This window comes from Rhineura floridana, chromosome 3, assembly GCF_030035675.1.
Source record: "Rhineura floridana isolate rRhiFlo1 chromosome 3, rRhiFlo1.hap2, whole genome shotgun sequence".
Lineage (NCBI taxonomy): Eukaryota > Metazoa > Chordata > Lepidosauria > Squamata > Rhineuridae > Rhineura > Rhineura floridana.
The window spans coordinates 164,283,462-164,302,687 of record NC_084482.1 but is presented as its reverse complement, the minus strand read 5'-3'; the positions used below and the strand labels follow the sequence as shown (position 1 = coordinate 164,302,687).

The 19,226-nt window shown below is 45.0% G+C and overlaps 1 protein-coding gene and 1 long non-coding RNA gene across 2 annotated transcripts in view; one reads left to right on the top strand and one right to left on the bottom strand.

The window, feature by feature from the left end:
* Positions 1-2,695: 2,695 nt before the first annotated feature.
* LOC133382354 (uncharacterized) lies at positions 2,696-5,347 on the bottom strand. The gene is made up of 2 exons (XR_009761919.1): positions 5,015-5,347; positions 2,696-3,462 (listed from the first exon to the last, which is right to left on the bottom strand). It is a non-coding gene; the product is annotated as an uncharacterized LOC133382354 (long non-coding RNA).
* Positions 5,348-17,982: 12,635 nt separating this feature from the next.
* ARL8B (ADP ribosylation factor like GTPase 8B) overlaps positions 17,983-19,226 on the top strand; it is a 38,797-nt gene continuing 37,553 nt past the window's right edge. Inside the window, exon 1 of the mRNA XM_061618546.1 lies at positions 17,983-18,380. Coding sequence (XP_061474530.1) covers positions 18,258-18,380 — 123 coding nt within the window. The 5' untranslated portion in view covers positions 17,983-18,257. The remainder of the gene's footprint in view (positions 18,381-19,226) is intronic.

Below are 19,226 nucleotides of genomic sequence, written 5' to 3'. Positions count from 1 at the left end.
GTTCTCTTTTGTCTGGAGTCACCTCTTGCAAAGACATCACCTTTAAAAATAACTTTCTGAATAAGGAAGTTGGAATGGAGACAAAATGCCCGTTCTATCCATTCATTGTTTGTTGCCATCTGATTGACTATAGAGCCACTGCCTTTGGATTTATTATGTGAGCTGAGGAATAAGAGTTACTCAAGCACATGCTGGCTGCGTGTCAAGGCAACAGCAGCTCACTGAGTAGACAACCCAGGAGGCCCCAGATCACGAGGAAACCACGTTTCCTCTTGGAGGTGGCCTGATTTGTTTTTGAAATGCTGAAGGTGGAAGCGGCTTTCATGGGATCACAGCTCCCTCTGCTGGATGAGAGAGTGTATGCCTGAGTGTGGGGAGGGGACAGCAAGTAACTTAACCATAGTGTAGCTGTAAGAAATTAACAGGGAGGGAGGGAGAGAAAGAGAGCAGGAAGGTTAATTTTTTATATCAAACCATACAAACCCAAGAGCCATAACTTTTCCACATCATTAAAATTTATGGGTATGTAATTTTGGTTGGTATTCAGTGCTAATCCTAAGACTAGACCCATTGAATAGGCATAGGGTTGCCAGGTTCAGGGCCTGAGACTTCTCCTGTATCTTTAGGAGAAGAGAAAGTCAGCCAAGTGCAGGTGTTCTTGCAACCCTGTAATGGGAAAAACCACAAGGTGGAATTCTCCCTTCCCCCTGCACAACTTTTCAAGATACAGAAGACCTCTTTCAGGCCTGGCAACCCTAGGCATGACTGACGTAGGTTTGTTAATTTCACTAGGTCTACTTTGAGAAGGACTTCGTTAACTATAGCCCTTTAAAATTTATGTAATGAAAAATTGATATAACCTTTCCTTAACTATGATTACAGCTGAAATATAATTATTACTATTATAATCATCAAAAGGCATTGTGCAAGCCCTGGGTATCTCTGGTCTTGGCTACTCTTTCTCCTTGCCATTTATTTTATATTTTAAGGTGATTCAGGATTCATTTTTGCTAAATTCATATATTTCCCCCTGGGATGGTGTGATCATGTCACAACTCTTAAAAAACAAACACACACTATAGCAGAAATCTCAAAACTAAACTCTAGAAATCATTTTTCAGCACTGATGCTAGCCTGAAAGTCTTAATGCATCAGGCACTATCTCCAAGCCAGGAGCTGTCAATTCTGCACTTGTCTTCTCCCCTCTACTCAGTGTCTGTTCCTCAGCTCTCTTCCCCAGGTTAAGGGCAAAATAGGGTGAGCCTGTTCCATTGCAATTCAGTATTAGCACAATCAAGGCTGGAGAGCCTGAGCAACACAAGAGACTGGCTGGTGAATAAGCAACGGACACACCATCGGTCTTGGCAAGCTCTCCCACAATGTTTCCATAGGGCTGCCACCCTTTCTGTAGTGCTGCCATGAAGCCACTTAGAAGGAAAGGCTTCCTGGACTCACTCTTAGAAATCCTTGGAGGGGAAAAATGGCAGCTGCCAGCTACTGAGACCTTGGGGTGTGTGTGTCATAGATGCCAAGACCCTGAAACAAATAGGGGTAAAAGAGGTAAACTGAGAGAGTTTTGAGAAACATTTTTTCCCCAAGCCAGATGCCACTAGTCTCCAAAATTCAAGCCAAATTCCTTTTGAGTTGCTTCTAAAGAATAGTCACTAGGAAGCAGGGCCAGTGCCAGGATGACTGAGCCCCTGGGCACTAGCCAGCCATGGGCCCGCAGCACCATAGCCCAACACACACATGATACAGGTGGCGTGGGGCTAATGAGCCTGCCTGTGCACCACACCTACCTCTTGTGCCGTGTGAATGATGTGCGTACTATGCATGCATGCATGCCTGTCATCAACCAAGATCGCAGTGGGGCCATTAGCCCCTTAGGGAAGACCCCGTCACCATCTTGGGTGATGGCAGGTATGTGCGCACAACATTCACATGGGAGAGGTGGTTGGGATGTGCATGCAGGCTTATTGAAGCCTGTGCTGTCTGTATTGGGGGTGGGTTCCTGGGAGCTCCCAGGATCTGTTGCAGGGTCAGGTTGCGCAGGACCTGACACTGCCGCAGATCATGGAATGGGAGCACAACCCTCCCACCCTAAGGAGAGACCCTTTAGGGGTCCCTCTGGGCTGCAGGGGCCATCAGCCAGGACCCAACCTGGCTGCCTTCTTGCACTGGGCCTGCTAGGAAGCAATAGCAGGAGAGGGCTATAGCCCTAATGCCCTGCTTGTAGGCTTTCTAAAGGCATCTAGCTGGTCACTGTGGGAAACAGGATGATAGATTAGATAGGCCTTGTGGTCTGATCCAGCAGTGCACATAATGCAGTCACCTTCCAAGGAAAGCAAGTTTAGGTCTGAGTCAGTGCTTACACAAGAAGACTGCCTTAGACCTCCAGGTATGCTGCTTTAAGTTCCATGGTAGAAAAAGGTGGACTATAAATGAATTTAAATAAATAAACATTTATTTTCCTCCCACAAAAGCAGCAATATGCCACACTCTTGTCTTTGAAATGTCTCAGTGATAGAACACAAGGGTGATATACAGAATGTATGATGGTATGATGCATTTTTATCATGCTAATATTATTACAAGCTGTTGGAAGAAGCCAATGCATCAGGGAGATGCAATTTTAATAACAAAGAGGGAACTATGTTAGTCTTACACCAAAAACAAAAGTCAGTCTTGTGGCACCTTAAAAGACTAACAGATTTAATTTTGAATAACTGACGTTTATGAAACACTAACCAGGCCCCAAAATTTTATGTGCCTAACAGTGTAGACATTACAAATATCATATTTTAAAGATACAGGTAGGGAAAAGTAAATCCTGAAGTTAGTGTTCATGTGCTGTATAATTTCATACAAAGAAAGATGAACCTTTAATCAAACCTGGAAGAGATGCCATCTAGTGGTCATAAGGAGCAAAGGCTGTGAACAAAAATTACAAGAGGCAAGTTTCACTGTGGAAGGGCACTTGCTGTTTGAGCACATATACAACCTCCCCCAAACCAAGCTCTGGGGAAATATGTTCTTAGTGTTGGTAGCTGAAGGGACTGCACATACTGCTGATTGGCCCAGCCTTGCAACAGTCAGGGAGCCAGCACACCAATCAGCTACTGTATGAGGAGAGAGGGGAAGGGGTGACACAAACTCCTGTTTAAAGGCATGTCTGTGCACACCTACAGATGTAAACCTAGAAGTAAAGAATGACCTTAAGCATGTTCAAAGGCTTGGATATGCCCAATGGGATTTCTGACTTCCCCCCCTCTTTGAATGGAGGGTCCCATATCATATCACAAAATGCTTTTGAAACATCCTGCCCCAGCCTCAGAAAATGACTTCCCATTTGGTATGGAGAGATTCTGCTTGAAAAATGGACATCCAGTCTCTTGGGGCATCAAACCAGTTTTGCAGTTCTTTGGATCCTGATCAAGGGTTCCAGTCCTAAATGTGTGTTATCTGTTGTGAAGAACAAAACAAGATAATATATATAGAACAGTTTTAGTGCACTTTGTATTGAGTACTCCTCACTTCCTGAGAAATTAAAAGTTCCATAGGCAGCATGATTTCATGCATTGGTACTCAGAACCATGTGTGAATGCCATGAAGAAAGTGTTTTATCACACAGCACATAATTTATGGAATTCACTGCTACAAGACATTGTGGCAGTCACCAGGGCTGTGGAGTCGGAGTTGTGGGGTCGGAAGCAATTTTGGGTGGAGTCAGAGTTGGAGTCAGTAGAAATGTACTGACTCTGACTTCAAAATAAAATTAATATTTTAATATTAATTTATTAATATTAATACATTAATATACAATTGCCATTTATGAAGGAGTCAGAGTCGGACAGTAGAAAAATAGAGGAGTTGGAGTCGAAGGTTTGACATACCGACTCCACAGCCCTGGCAATCACTAGCTTTGCTCGAGCCTTTAAAGGTTTTATGCTGCCATTTTATCTTACTGCTCTGCTATGTCTTGCTTTGTTGTGAGGGTTTTTTTTTACAGTTCATCATTTTATATTGCAGTTTTATTACCTTATTGTAAGCTGCTCTAAGAGCACTGGTGAAGAGCAGTCTAAAAATATTTAAAATTAAAAAAATGAATAGGTTAGGCTTAGACAACTTCAACAGGGGACTATACAAATTCATGGAAGAAAAGAGATTGACTTATACGTTGCTGTAGGTTGTAAGCTGATTTACAAACATTTGTTTTCTGAAATGTGAGATATATATACAAAATTCGATAAATAACAGCAGTAAAAGCAATCTCAGCTAGTGAATACTCCGCAACACCCTTCTGGAGCATTGTCAGGGCCAGGTTCAAGGCAGTTGCTGCCTTCTGCCACAAACGGCTGCTGCCTGCAACAAATAGCCTGCCTTCACCGGCATGCACTCCACTTGTATCTGCAAAGCGGCCACAGTCCTTGCCAGCCACTGAGTGGGGTGCAAGGCACAGGATGTGGGAATGGATGGTGACCGCCTCCACATCTTGATCCACCCCAATCCCCACGCTCCACATCTGCCAACAGCTCGGCACCTTCCACCGCAGGTGACTGCCTATTGCCACCACTACCCTGTTCTTACAGCCTGCTCATCCTTCTTGCTGCTGCTGCTGTTCAGAAGGGCACCTCAGCATCACACGCAGCATCCAAGCCCCCCTTGGGCATTAGATCACCAACCCGCATGAGGGAAGAGCCCTTCCACACCCACGCAAGGCAGCTATACCCACACAAGGCCCAGTGGAGCAGTCATAAGAAGCAAACCTTCAAGACAGGGAGAGCATCATGAACCTGCAACCACAACCAGTCCTGTGCCTGGCAAAGGGGCCACAGGAGCTCCCCTTGGAGTGAGGAGCCAGGGGAGCCACCTGGGGAACTCACACTAACCTCTTCAGCTACCTCTTCGCTACACTACACTAACCTCTTCAGCAACTAGATGGCATTAGATTTGATATAACAGTACAATACGCCCCTAGGGAATTCCCTTGTAGCTACTTTTCTGATCTTCCTACCTTTCTTCTGTTCCTTCTCCTCCCACCTTGTCGAATTTTAACTCAACAGCACCAGGAAACAGTCTTCATCTTCTCCCAAAGGCAATTCGATTCAAAAACTCAGTTTTATAGCAAAGAGGAGAATCCAATTCTTAGCAGCATCCCCAATTTTAAAAGTTCTATCTGAATTTTGATCCTTTCTCCAATGCAAAGTTTAAAGAGCTTCCACCATAGGGTTTCTACTGATAGAGCGACACCCCTTCTTAATTGGTGCAGAGAGAAGCCACGAAGAAGAATAATGATAGAGCAGCAATCCGTCTGACCTGCCCTTAAACATCAATCAAAGTCGCCATTGGCCGTGATTCTCTATAAGAATCTATAGAGATTCTTCAGAGACTCCTACCCCTTGGCGTCTCTAAAGATGAAAAAAAATATGCTCCACTTTGCTTGAAAGTTCAGTTTTAAGCCAGAGCAAACTTTCAAGATTGCGATAATGTGTGGGTCTATATTATTATATCTCTATGGGTAGTTCTTACGAGAACTTCCGGTTTTTTGGTTTCCATGCTTCCAATGCAAAGCGTAGAAGGGAGAGAGATGTAGCCTAGAGCGGCTAAATTCTAAATTGGTTTGGGTATTGTATCAAATATTGGCTTTATCCGATTTTAAATTGCATCGTTGTAATCAGCCGAGGGATCTTATGATGCAGGGCAGGTACGAAATCCTATAAACAAACAAACATGTCCCTTCTAGCGAATGCTCTATGGACATAAACAGAGCCGGCTCCAGGCATACCGGGCTCTTGGGCATCAGCTTGCCCTGCCCCCCCCCCAGGTCGGGGTGTGTGTGTGTGCGTGTGTGTGCGTGCGCACGCGCGGGCCCCACCGCATGCCCCCCCACGCCCCCCCACCTGTCTAGGCTTTACCATTGCCCTTACCATTGTTCCGAACTCTGGAACAGCTTACCTGAGGAGATACGCCTGGTGCCTACGGTACTTTCTTTTAGGCGCCAGGTTAAGACCTGGCTATACTCCCAGGCATTTTAATGTTTTTACGTTTAATTTTGTTAGTTAACTTGCTGCTATGTGTTATTGATTTTATTATATTATTGTATTTTAATCCAGTTTTGTACACCGCCCAGAGAGCTACTAGCTATGGGCGGTCTAGAAATGAAACGAAATAAATAATAAATAAATAAATAAATGAAGATGGCGACCGCAGTTTCCCTAAGGGGAGTGAAGCCTCCGTGGCCATCTTTGTTGATGGCACATGTGTGTGCTACATGCCACATCTCTGCCATCAACTAAGATGGCGGCAGCGGCTTCAGTACCTTAGGGAAGCTGTGGCCGCCATCTTCATTAAGGGCAATGCTAAAAAGCCAGATGCCTGGTAAGTGGGGAGCGTGGGGGGGGGGTGCAGATCGCGGAAGGCCCCTCAGGGGCTCCTGTAGCTCCGGGGCCCTCGGACCAGTGCCCAACCTGGCCACCCTTTAGAACCAGCCCTATTATGGTTCTTTTCTTTGCAGGCGGGATTTTCTGTTTCATTTGATGTTGTTGTTCTTTCGCCCTCAATTAGGTAGTGTAAAAATACTTAAACAGTGACCTCCAATAGCATCTGTTGACTTGTAAACCACCCTGTTCAGGTCTGTGACTTCCTTTATGGAATCAATCTATCTCTTGTTGGCTCTTCCTCTTTTTCTACTCCCTTCAGTTCATCATGTCTTCTCATCATGTGTCCAAAGTATGATAACCTTAGTTTCATCATTTTAGCTTCTAACGATAGTTTGTTTATTTATTTATTATTTAATTTATATCCCGCCCTTCCTCCCAGCAGGAGCCCAGGGCGGCAAACAGAAACGCTAAAAACACTTTAAAAATCATAAAAAGACCTTAAAATACATTAAAACAAAACAATGTTAAAAACATTTTTTTAAAAAAGCTTTAAAAACATTTTAAAAAAATAGGGTTAAAAAGACATTATTAAAGAAAACATATTAAAAGCAGACTGGGATAGGTCTCAACTTAAAAGGCTTGTTGAAAGCGGAAAGCCTTCAACAGGCGCCGAAAAGATAGCAGAGATGGCGCCTGCCTAATATTTAGTTCTGGTTTGTTCTAACACCCAGTTATTTGTCATTTTCGTAGTCCGTGGTGTCCGCAAAGTTCTCCTCGAACACCACATTTCAAACGAGTTGATTTTTCTCTTATCCCCTTTTTTCACTGTCCAGCTTTCACATCAATACGTACAGATCGGGAATACCATGGTCTGAATGATCCTGACTTTAGTGTTTAGTGATATATCTTTGCATTTGAGAACGTTTTCTAGTTCTCTCATAGCTGCCCTCCCCAGTTCTAGTCTTCTTCTAATTTCTTGACTATTGTCTCCATTTTGGTTAATGACTGTGCCAAGGTACTGATAATCCTTGACAAGTTCAGTGTCCTCATTATCAACTTTAAAGTTACGTAAATCTTCTGTTGTCATTACTTTAGTCTTCTTGATATTCAGCTATAGTCCTGCTTTTGTGCTCTTCTCTTTAACTTTCATCAGCATTCGTTTCAAATCATTACTAGTTTCTGGTAGTAGTATGGTATCATCTGCATATCTTAAATTATTGATATTCCTCCAATTTTCACACCTCCTTCATCTTGGTCCAATCCCGCTTTCCTTATGAAATGCAGATATAGTTGATAGTTTTAATGCATATATTGCACACTGGATGTGGGAAGCTGTGAGTACTGGCTTATGACAACTTTACAGTGTACTCCAGCGTAACTATCCACACAATACATATTGGAAATGAGGACTTGAGCCTGGAAGAGTGCAATTTACAGAGAACTGTGGCTAAGTGGTACAGCACTTGCTTTGTTTTGCAAATGCTCTCAAATTTAATCTTGCCATCTCTAGGTAGGGCTGGGAATGACCCCGACAGCTCCTGCCAGTTGACAGTACTGAACCAGATGGACTGAAGGGAAGTATTTATTTATTTACCCACTAGTAACAAAACCCAACTCCCACTCCAATGGTTCTCCTAGACCTGTGCCACTGGCACCATTAAGTCTCATGTATTCACTCTGAACCTGTAACTTATCAAGGACCTGGTACCTGTGGGGTACAAGTGTAGTACAAAGCCAGACAGATACAGATATTATATTTAACCAAGGTATTTATGTTTGATTATTATAAGATTATTAAGTACACAAGCTTATCCAGTCACTTTAAGGTAGTAATGGGTTGTATTCAACATAGCACCAAGAGTCCCATCAGTGCAAGGATTACTGCTTGTGCAAAAGGATTCCCCCCCTCTTTTCCTCCCCCAGCTCCCCCTAAATTTGTTCTGGGGTTCCCCAACTCTCTGGAGCAGAGTCTCTGGGGAGGGTGCAGGGCACGCAAGGGGTGGGGAAGGGGGGAAAATCCCTTGGCGCTAGTGGTAATCCTTGCACTGAGAGTATGAGTTAGTAGAAAACTGTCCACTGTATTTTTAAATTATATGCTTTGTTAATTTGTTGCTATCACTATAAATACCAATAGCTTATGTTCAACTATTAATGTTAAACTAAGCAGCTTTAAGGAAGCAGTTAGTTACCCTATTAAAAACCTTGAGCCAGATTGCCCTTTTATTATCTCCACTTCAGGTAAGCCTCACTAATACTATAACTGAGGACTCTGCTGGATGCCTCTTTTTCCAACCTTTTGGCCACTCCACCTGCCTCTCAGGCCTGCCTTCCTTCTTCTCTGATCCTCTTCCTCTGCTGTCGTCTTCTTCTGGCTGACTCCACCAACCCCAACTAACGTCCTGCTGACCAGTACCCAGCCATATATACCCTTCTTCTGGCCCCTCTAGTCCAGTTCCAGCCAATCATACTGTGTAGCTGAAAATTCTAAACCAGCACCCACCAATAGAAACATGCATACCTTCAATCCTTCTTTTGCACACTGAGAATTCTAACACTAACCTTTTTTTACAACTGTCTGTTAAAGCTCCAAGCAACAGTTAAATTAACTTTCACTGAATCAGACAGAAAACTTCCCACATCAAATACTTTACAATGTACATTACAATACAAATGTTAGAACGCATTACACAATACCCATTAAAACTTAATTCAGATAAACAGGATTTCTTCACAGTCTGATTCAGAGCAAGGTGACATCCTATGTTTTAGTACAGTGTTATCTCCACAATGTTGATTGGGGTAGAGACTGAGACTCACACAACAACAACGAATGTAGTCCAGTGTTATTATCTCCATATTAACAGTAACCCAGTGTGTCGTAGTAGTTAAGAGTATTGTACAAGGACTGAGAACAACTGGGTTCAAATCCCCACTCAGCCACAAAGCAGGCTAGATCAAAACAGAGGCTTATCAGGTCTAGCAACCAATGTCATCACATGGCCAATGGCTGGACATGAGCACAATAGTCCTCTTCTGATGTTGTTCCCCAGCATGTTACCTCCAGTCCTGGAGGTAGTACATAGCCATCATGACTAGTAGCCATTGATAGTCTGATGCTCCATAAATTTGTCTAATTCCCCTTTAAAACCATTTCAGTTGATGGCCATTATTACTATGTCTTGTGGAAGTGAGTTCCATAGGCTGTATGAATAAGTGCTTCCTTTTCTGTGTCCTGAATCACTTACCATTCAGCTTACTTGGTTAATTCTGGATTCTGTTATTATAAGAGAGGAAGAAAAACTTCTCTGTTTTAGGTTTCTCCATACCATGCATTATTTTATGTACCTTGATCATATCCTTGCTTGCTTCCTGTTTGTCTGAACTAAAATATTCCAAATGTAACCTTTTCTCATACTGGAGTTGTTCCAGCCTCCTGATCATTTTAGTTGCCCTTTTCAGAAATGCTTACAGGCCTACACTGTCCTTTTGGAAAGGAGAGCATTGCTGTACTCAGGTATTGCTTGTGGTTTTTCCATAGGTATCTGGCTAGCCACTATGAGAAAGAAATGCTGGCTTAGATAGGATTTTGGCCTGACCTAGCAAGGCTCTTCTTATGTTCTTATGAGGCAGCCAGAACTGTACACGGGATTGCAAGTGTGGTTGCATCATAGTTGTGAAGAACTGGAATGTTGCTGATGTCAAGATCCCCATATCAACAACCAATTGAATTGCATCATTTCCATCTGTCCTTGTTGTCCTGTCTGTTGCCACAACAGCCTTCGTTCTGTAGACTTTGTCAGTTAAACTGGTAGCCAAGGGGTAAGTATAATCCGAGCCTGTGGTGGTTTTACTTAAGTCGGGGCATCCAAAACAAGTCAAGAGGACCAAACTCCCCCACTTAACAGTCACTCACCCATAATTTTCTTCTGACACCTTTTATGTGTGAGAGGGAGCAGTAGAGCCAGTAGCTAAGCTTGAGGCAGAGCAATCCAAACTATGAGAAATCTGCTGGTTGGAGCAGTCACCACCATCATAAAAACTGCTGCATCCAAACCCCATTTGATTGTGGCTGGGAGTGGCAGCTGCTGTTAGCCACCCTGTCCACCAGGCATGCCTGCTCCACACATGGACAATCAACAAAGCACACACACACAGCAAGCACTTCCCCTGCTGTTCTGTAAACAAACACACATGGCCCCACGGATACACCAAGTGCATTGCAATCACAGCCCCCACACGTACCCCTGCACTGGCTGCCAGCACCCACAGATCACCCACGCCAAAGAACCACACTAACATACACAGCAATGAAATAAGAAAATACAGAAAGCTTTATTGCAAACATGGAAGCATGTACACAGGCCACATGGGCACAGTAACATGGAGCATTGCCAGATAGCAAAAACACACCAACCCATTGGGGACCCCCCTTAGGAGTGGCAACAATGACCACCCTCATGATGGACAGTGGGCACTTCCTCCTCAACAGCAGCAGTGACACCAAGCGCTGAGGCCAAGTCCCTGCCGACTCCTCTCCCAGAAAGCAGCCACTCCAGCCACCGGAATCAGCTTACAGAGCCTGGACAGCAGCTCCACCATCCTCATTCAGTGATGCCAGGTTGTGACAAATGCAGGATCTGACTTACATTTGCATGCTTACTTTTTTTTTTACCTGCCCTTCACTATAAGGTCTCAGAGTGAGTTACAACAATTTAAAATTTGGTGTTTGAACAGTTTAAAACCAATTATAGTCACAGGAATAAGGTGGGTCAACTCCACAGAGAGAGAAGTCCCCATTGACCATGCTGTACATCCCCTGCATGGAGGTCACCACCTCCCCAACACCCTCCTGGAGCATTGTCAGGGCCAGGTTCAAGGCAGTTGCTGCCTTCTGCCACAAACGGCTGCTGCCTGCAACAAATAGCCTGCCTTCACCGGCATGCACTCCACTTGTATCTGCAAAGCGGCCACAGTCCTTGCCAGCCACTGAGTGGGGTGCAAGGCACAGGATGTGGGAATGGATGGTGACCGCCTCCACATCTTGATCCACCCCAATCCCCACGCTCCACATCTGCCAACAGCTCGGCACCTTCCACCGCAGGTGACTGCCTATTGCCACCGCTACCCTGTTCTTACAGCCTGCTCACCCTTCTTGCTGCTGCTGCTGCTGTTCAGGAAGGCACCTCAGCATCACACGCAGCATCCAAGCCCCCCTTGGGCATTAGATCACCAACCTGCATGAGGGAAGAGCCCTTCCACACCCACGCAAGGCAGCTATACCCACACAAGGCCCAGTGGAGCAGTCATAAGAAGCAAACCTTCAAGACAGGGAGAGCATCATGAACCTGCAACCACAACCAGTCCTGTGCCTGGCAAAGGGGCCACAGGAGCTCCCCTTGGAGGAGCCAGGGGAGCCACCTGGGGAACTCACACTAACCTCTTCAGCTCTAGGAAAACAAGGAAGGGATTGCTGGATGAACCACATGGGCTACCTCTGCACCTTCAGCTGGGCTCCTACTGAGAGCAAGGGGGGGATATAAATCAAACCACAAATATGTACATACTTACATACATCCTGACTGGGCCTACTTGGGGGCACGGGGGCACATGGGCCACCAGTGCTCCCCTGGCTGTTATCCACTTTGTCAGCAGGAGCTTGCAGCATGGGGCCTGCCTACAGAGGACACAAGAGGGGAGAAGGGGAGGCACAATCAGTATGCATGCAGGAGTCCCAGCATATGCTTCGCCGGTGCTCACTGTCTTGGTCCCTCAGCCCATCCCAAAGGCCCATCTGTGAGGGAGTCCCTTGCCAGTGCCACATACCACCTCTTGGGGGACTTTTGGGGCAACAGCGCTCTCACCTGGTCCCAGAGCTCCATCCAAAGACTCCCTGAAGGGCATGCCTGTGCAGAAAAGATCCCAGGCACACTTGTAGATGGTACCGTTATGTGTTGTTCCATCACTTGTGGGTGGACTCAGCCATGTGATGCTGGTAGGCCAGGTGCTGACCTTCTGAGTTGGACTCATGAACCACATCTGACAGCGCTTCTCAGCTGGGTCCCCGCCATGACTGCACAGGACTGTTTTAGGGTCAGACACCACAAGCTTCTACAGGAGGGTCTTTTCCTTAGGACGCCAGTTCAGCTCACACTGTGATAATACTAGGCCAGCTGAACTTCATGTTTGCTGAGGGGGAGTAGTGAATTTACTCAAGGCTGCCAATCAATGCCAGCTGTCTAGAACTGCCATTTTGGAGTTCCCATAATGTACCTGATGTGCTGCAGTTTTGCCTTCTGAGCATCAGTGGCTAAAAAGGGCTTGCAAATTTGGGTCTTTGCCAGCTTCAGAGGAGGGCAGCCTCAGGGATTCTGAGGATGACTTCACTAAAGCTCATCCAATGGCTGTGGGTAGGGCTCATTCTAGTGAACTTTTGCAGCTTTGGCATCTGAGCTTGTGTGTGGCATCATCACAATCCTAGCTCAGTCCATGGCTATTGAGAACATACCCACTTAGTGCCAGATTCAGAAGAGGGTAGCCTCAGGGTCTTTTCACTCTTATGCAAGCAGCCAGAGGAGGAAAGGATGAAGGAAGAAACTGGTCTCTAGGTTGCATCTCTCTTCAGGGAATGCTTTAGTGATGAAGGCATGGAGTCGAAGAAGTAAGTGCGAAAGGAGGGACTATTTAAGGCAAAATCATCACCCCAGACCAAGGTATGTGGTGAGTTGTATGGTTTTTATTCCTGCACAAAGGGTTTATTTGTTTGTTTAAAATATTTAGATCTTCATGCCTCAAGCCCAGTTTTTGAGGCAGCTGACAACATAATTTATTCAAAAAATGAAAGAATTAGAACCAAAACAGCAGTCAAAACAAAACACTAGTAAAAGCAGCAGCAAAAACACACACAATAAAACAAAGGTTTAAAAGGTTCTTGATACCTCTGGAGACCTGTGGACCTGTCCTTTACATCCTACTGACTAGCCTTCAGTTTTTCAAGAACAGATTTATTTACCTGTCCAGAGACACCTTTTATTTTTATTTTTTGAAATTCAAGTTTTCTGATACACCACATTTGCACAAAAGAGCTTTTGTTCTTTTCAAGTGTGTTGTTCCAAGCCAGGCAAGGATTGGGTGTCACTCCCGTGAAAGTATGTCGCTTCTTTTCCTCCCCCTTTCCTTTCCCAACTGCTCCACCTGCAACGGCAATTCTTATTTTTATTTTTAATACAGCTGTTTTGTGCAAGAGCAGTTCTGCACAAAATAGTTGTTTTAAAAATAAAAATATGGCAAAGTGTCTTCAGCAACAACTGGTGGAAAAGGGCAGGCTGCATCCTTTTGTTTCGGATGATGGAAACAAAATGGAAGTAGAGTGTGTGGTGATAGATGGCACCCAGCGAAACGGCACCACAAATGTAAAAAAATGCCCACACAATGCACTCCAGTACAGCCACAGTCAGGTAGCATGCAATTTTATACTGGATTTTCCACCCTGATCAGATTATCCATGGATCAAGAAAATCCAAATTTAGCAGCAGGAAAGTGTGGGCTGGTACTTGGATGAGGAAGATGCCATGTGGACAAAGCAAAAAATAAAAATAATAGACACAACAAGCAGCTTCAAATCTACATTAACCTGCAGTGTGGATAAGCTGAAAGATATTCATTAAAGTTTATTATTGATATAATAAGCCTTGAATCTGGACAGAACAGGATGTTGTCCTGAATTGCTGCAGAGCGCTGATGAACTCTGGTTATTAAAGCCCATTGAAATAGCTGAAGAGGTGTAAACACCTGAGGAGATGCTTGCTTCCTTTCCTGATGCTCTGTGGATTTAGGCACAATGCAGCCTGGGAATGGAGAGGGGGAAATCTGGCTTTAGCATTACAAGTCTGCTTCTGCTCATTTTCCTAACAGTAGTTTAATATCTTCTTTTTTTCTAACCTCAAGAGATTTTATTTCCTCCTTGCAGCATCCTGCAGATTTTTGTCTTTGTGCTCCCTTCATTAATGACATCTCATGCTACAGACATCATTGCATCATCATTCTTATTATTTATTAAATTACTATCCTACCATTCCTCCCAGAAGGAGCCCAGAGTGGCAAACTAGGGACAAAACACTAAAAACATAATAAAATATCATAAAAACAAAACACATTAAAAACAGCTTTTTTATTAAAAAAATATTTAAAAGCTTGTACAATTGCTGGTGCCATTCCTTGGTTGCTTTCATTTTTGGAGCAATTGCTTTTTTTTTTTTAATGAGCATGGGGTTCACTCTTGGGGATAGATAAAAAGGTTGGGGTTCATGAATTTGAAAGCCTGCTGTCAGATACCATAAATGAGCTTTAACTACAGAATTCGCTCCAGAGCTGAATGCTAAGATATGATCAGTTCTTGAGTTGGTCTGAAGACATCATCCCTTACATTTGTATTCCTCACTCACCAACTAGTTTATATGTTTCAAAGATTCCCACCTTTTTAAAGTGGGTCTATGTTCTGAATGTCAATATCCAGATCTATCCAACTTAGGATCTGAGATCCAAATTTGAGATCACTTCCTGTCCCCCAAGATAAATCAGCTTCCCTAATTGGGATAGTTTGCCCAGAGTCATTTGCAAAAAGTAAAGATGAACTGTATTTGCACTGTACACAATGGTAAATCCCTTATATTTTCCCTTATGAGAATCATTAAAACTGATGTTTGGATTCAAACCACAGAGAGAATTAAACCCACTCTAGATTCAGATGTCCTTGCCACAGGAAAATGTTCTCTGTGTTAATAGTACTAGAAAGATATATCTGGTCTGTGTTTTCGCACTGATAGCACAACTCACCTCCTTTTCATTGTATCCTTCAGTCTCTTGATATTCAGATCAACTACCTTGACAGATTCCCTTACAAGCAACTATGGCTATGATCCTATCAAGCTTATCTGGAAGTAAGTCCCGCTGAAGTCAATGCAGCTTTTGAATAGACATGTATAGCATTGTGCTGTAACAGTGTAAGAGATATCCCATCCTGACTGGGCATTAATTAAATAAGAAACAGCAGAACAGGTGGAGGATAACAATGTGTACGTTACAACGGCTGTGAAGGTGGATGAAGGCTGCAGCAGATAAAAGCCTTCCAATTGTGGTATCCCATACCATTGGATCAAAGCCTTTTTCTGTCAAGATTGTGTGTTGATCGTCGTGCGCCGATCTCCCCACATAAAACAAATTCACGCACAGGTGTCTTCCAAACAAATTATCTTGGAAGACAATCTTACTCAGTCACGAGTGATCGGCAACCAATTAAATAGTGTTCCAGCCTATTTATTGATTTGATGCTTCTTCTTTTTGTAGAAGTCATTTAGAAGATGGGGGCGGGGGAGAAACAGAGCTGGACAAAGTTTCCTGATCACTGGGGACACAACCACAGAGAACTGTGGAGACCATACTGTACCCAACTGCTCAGGAGGATGAATATAAGGACAACCCTGCTGGATGATCAAATCCTGGTCTACCTGTACCAGCACCTTAGATCATGCATTGACTTCCAGTGGTTCACTGCATAGGGAATGGGTTTGAAACTAGGTGATGAGAGTTCGAACCCCACAAGGGATAAGAGGGAAATGCCCTCAGTCACATTTTGCATGCCTGGCAAGGGCATTTCTTTATTTTTACCCCCCTCTCCCAGTCATAAATGCCAGAAGCACAGGGGTTGCAGGAGAAGGACTAGCTGGGTGGGACATAGTTAAACTATGGAATTCACTTCCATAACAGGCAGTGATGGACACCAACATGGATGGTTTTAAAAGAATTAGACAGATTCACAGAGGATAAGGCTATCAATGGCTACTCGCCATGATGGCTATGCTTGGCTCTGCCTCCATGGTTGGAGTCAGTATGCTTCTGAAGACCAGCTGCTGGAAAATGCAGGAGAAGAGAGTGCTCTTGCGCTCAGGTCCTACTTGCGGGCTTCTCATAAGCATCTGGTTCGCCACTGCAAGAACAGGATGCTGGACTAGATGGGCCATTGGCCTGATCCAGCAGGCTCTTCCTATGTTCTTAATTGCTTATATTTTACATGCAGAGGATCCCAGGTTGAAGTCCAGGGTACAACCTCACACTAGCCAAAATGGGAAGTGCTCAGCCACACTCAGGAACATCCCAGCCAATGGTGTGCTATATGGACCAAGAGGCTGATGCCTGCGTGGGCCAACTAGCTTTTTGATTCACCATTCCCCCGGTAAGTCACATGACCAACCCCCCTCTATATTTGCCTGATGGGCTGACCTTGATGGGTAGTGACCCTTCATTGCCCTCCCCCCATCCCTCATGTGCTCTGCTGGTGTATCTGTGAGGTTCTATTGGCATATCTTTCCAGCTGGCAGCGTATCTCCAGTTCTGGTGCCATAGTGGGCCTTCTCCCAAATCCTACAGCCCTAGAGTCCTCAGTTGGTGGATCTTGTGCCTTATATCTCCTGCAATTACACTAAATAAAAATTAAAATATCCAGGTTGTTGTACGTTCTTTTTCTCTGCTTATGAGTAATAGATCACCTGCTTTGCATGCACAAGGTCCCAGTTTCAATCCCCAGCATCTCCACCAAAGTACTGGTGGCACTACGCTAAAAGTTTCGAACAGCAGCTAAAGGAAAGCTTGTGCATGGATGGTACTGTTTTGGTTACGCAAGGATCCACATTCAAAGAATGAATTTACCATAAGGATAAAAAGGAGGACCCCCACCCCCAGTGTTAAAAAGCAACTAAAAAGCAGCAGATATCAAGACACAGATTCAGAGGTGAATGGTGATGTGTGATAGCAGAAGAATATGAATGGGAATACTCACCATCATGGGGTCATAATGGATGCAAACATTTATATAATTAAATTAGATTATTTATATACTACCCTTTCCACAAGTCACAAGGTGGTTTACAACAGGCAAACATACATAAAATCCGTAAAATAACACAATCAGCAATACAATACCAGTGTGGTGTAGTGGTTAGACTAGGACCTGGACACCAGGGTTCAAATCGCTGCTCAGCCATGAAACACACTGGGTGACCTTGGGCCACTCACAGTCTCTCAACCTAACCTACCTCACAGGGTTGCTGTGAGGATAAAATGGGGAGGAAGAGAACCACGTATGCCACAACATGTACGCTGTGAGGAAAGGTGGGCTATAGATGTAAGAAATAAATTAAAATCACTAAAGAACAATGACGAATAGCAGCAGCAATCAAGTATCTCCTCCTCCAAAGCGCCAAGATACATCTTTGAAAACGAAAGGGCAATAAGGCTATCAAGCACGTTTTCTGACTTTGCCGACACAATCTCACATGTGTGAAATCTGACTACAGCAATTTATACGCGAGACACTTTAAACACAAGGTTTGAAGCACACCATTCTTTGTTATCGTTTTCCTTTAATCCATGTCTGAGCCCTGCGATAAAACTATCTGGTTCAAACGTCTCCATGATCAAAGGCAGGCAGCGCATTGTGTGCGCCCGCGGCAGGAGACTCAGATTGGTAACTAGGACTCAACTACCTGCCGTCCGGCGGAGGGCGCGTCTCCTCTTTTGAAACCCTTCTTCTCAGTCCTCCCCGAGTGTTGAGCGTCGCTTTGCCGGCGGAGGTCGCTGTGAGGAGGCCGTCGAGGGGCGGCTGACGGAACGAGTCCGCTCTTGCCCTACGGCAAGCCGAGCCCGTCACATGACCACGACGCGGGGAGCGAGAGGTAGTAGCTGCAGCCGCCGGAGGTCGGCCTAAAACGCCGTCGTGAGAAGGAGTGGCGAAGGCGAAGCGGAGGGACACCGGTGAGGCGGGCACAGGAACAGAAAGGAAGGTGCGCTGAGGCTGCTGCTGTTGTCGTCGCCGTCTTCATCACCATGCTGGCTTTGTTGACTCGGCTGCTGGACTGGTTCCGGTCGCTGTTTTGGAAGGAGGAGATGGAGCTGACGCTGGTCGGGCTGCAGTACTCGGGCAAGACCACCTTCGTCAACGTCATCGCGGTGAGATGTGTGATGTCTCGTGGGGGTCCCCCCTTCCCTTCTCCCCGCATCGAATCGGAAATTCCTCCCTTCCCCGCCGCCTCTTATAGCCGAGGGGGGGGTGAGTTAAGGTGGCCTGTCGAAGATGGGTGGGTGCTCTTGCTTCTCCTTCCCTCCCCTTCCATCTCCTTGTCGTGGCTTTGGACAATGCGTGTAGTTTCCCCGTAAGTTGTAGGCGGACAAACACAGATCTGTTACTGTTTTAAAGACTTAAGACTGAAATCCAATATGCTCTTACCAGGGAGTAAGTCCATTGAACCCAATGGAGCTTACTTCTGAGTAGACATGTATTCGATTGCAGCCTAAGACGGCTAGTCACCGCCCCCCCCCCCGTCGCCCTTGGTCGGGTAAAAGCTTCTTGCATGTGCTGAGTGCTGCCCCTTGGGGGTAAAAAAGCCTTAGCACATGGGGAGGGGGGAAAGCATGCTAGGGAGACGGTTACGTTTACCCATTTTCAGGGTACTATGAGCAGGAAGTGGGATTTTTCTTTTTTCTTTTTTTCTGGAAGGGATAGCATTCAGACATGCAGCTCCTTGCCTGCAAATGATATGTTCGGGAAAAGCTTTATTTCTTAATTTTGCTATCTGTAAATAGGGCCTTGGTGAAGTGACTTGCGATTAGGTGGGGTTGAGCCAGTTTCTTTCTTTACCAGTTCTCTGCCCTTACACTCATGTGGATTTAAGGAGTTCGGGAGGAGGGTTGGACTGGGGAGGGTGGTACCTTGTCTTGCTCAGCCTTGTCTTCAGCAGATCTGAAGCTCATTGCATAGTAAGTATTGCTTGGGATGGGCATTGTAAGAACCTGCAA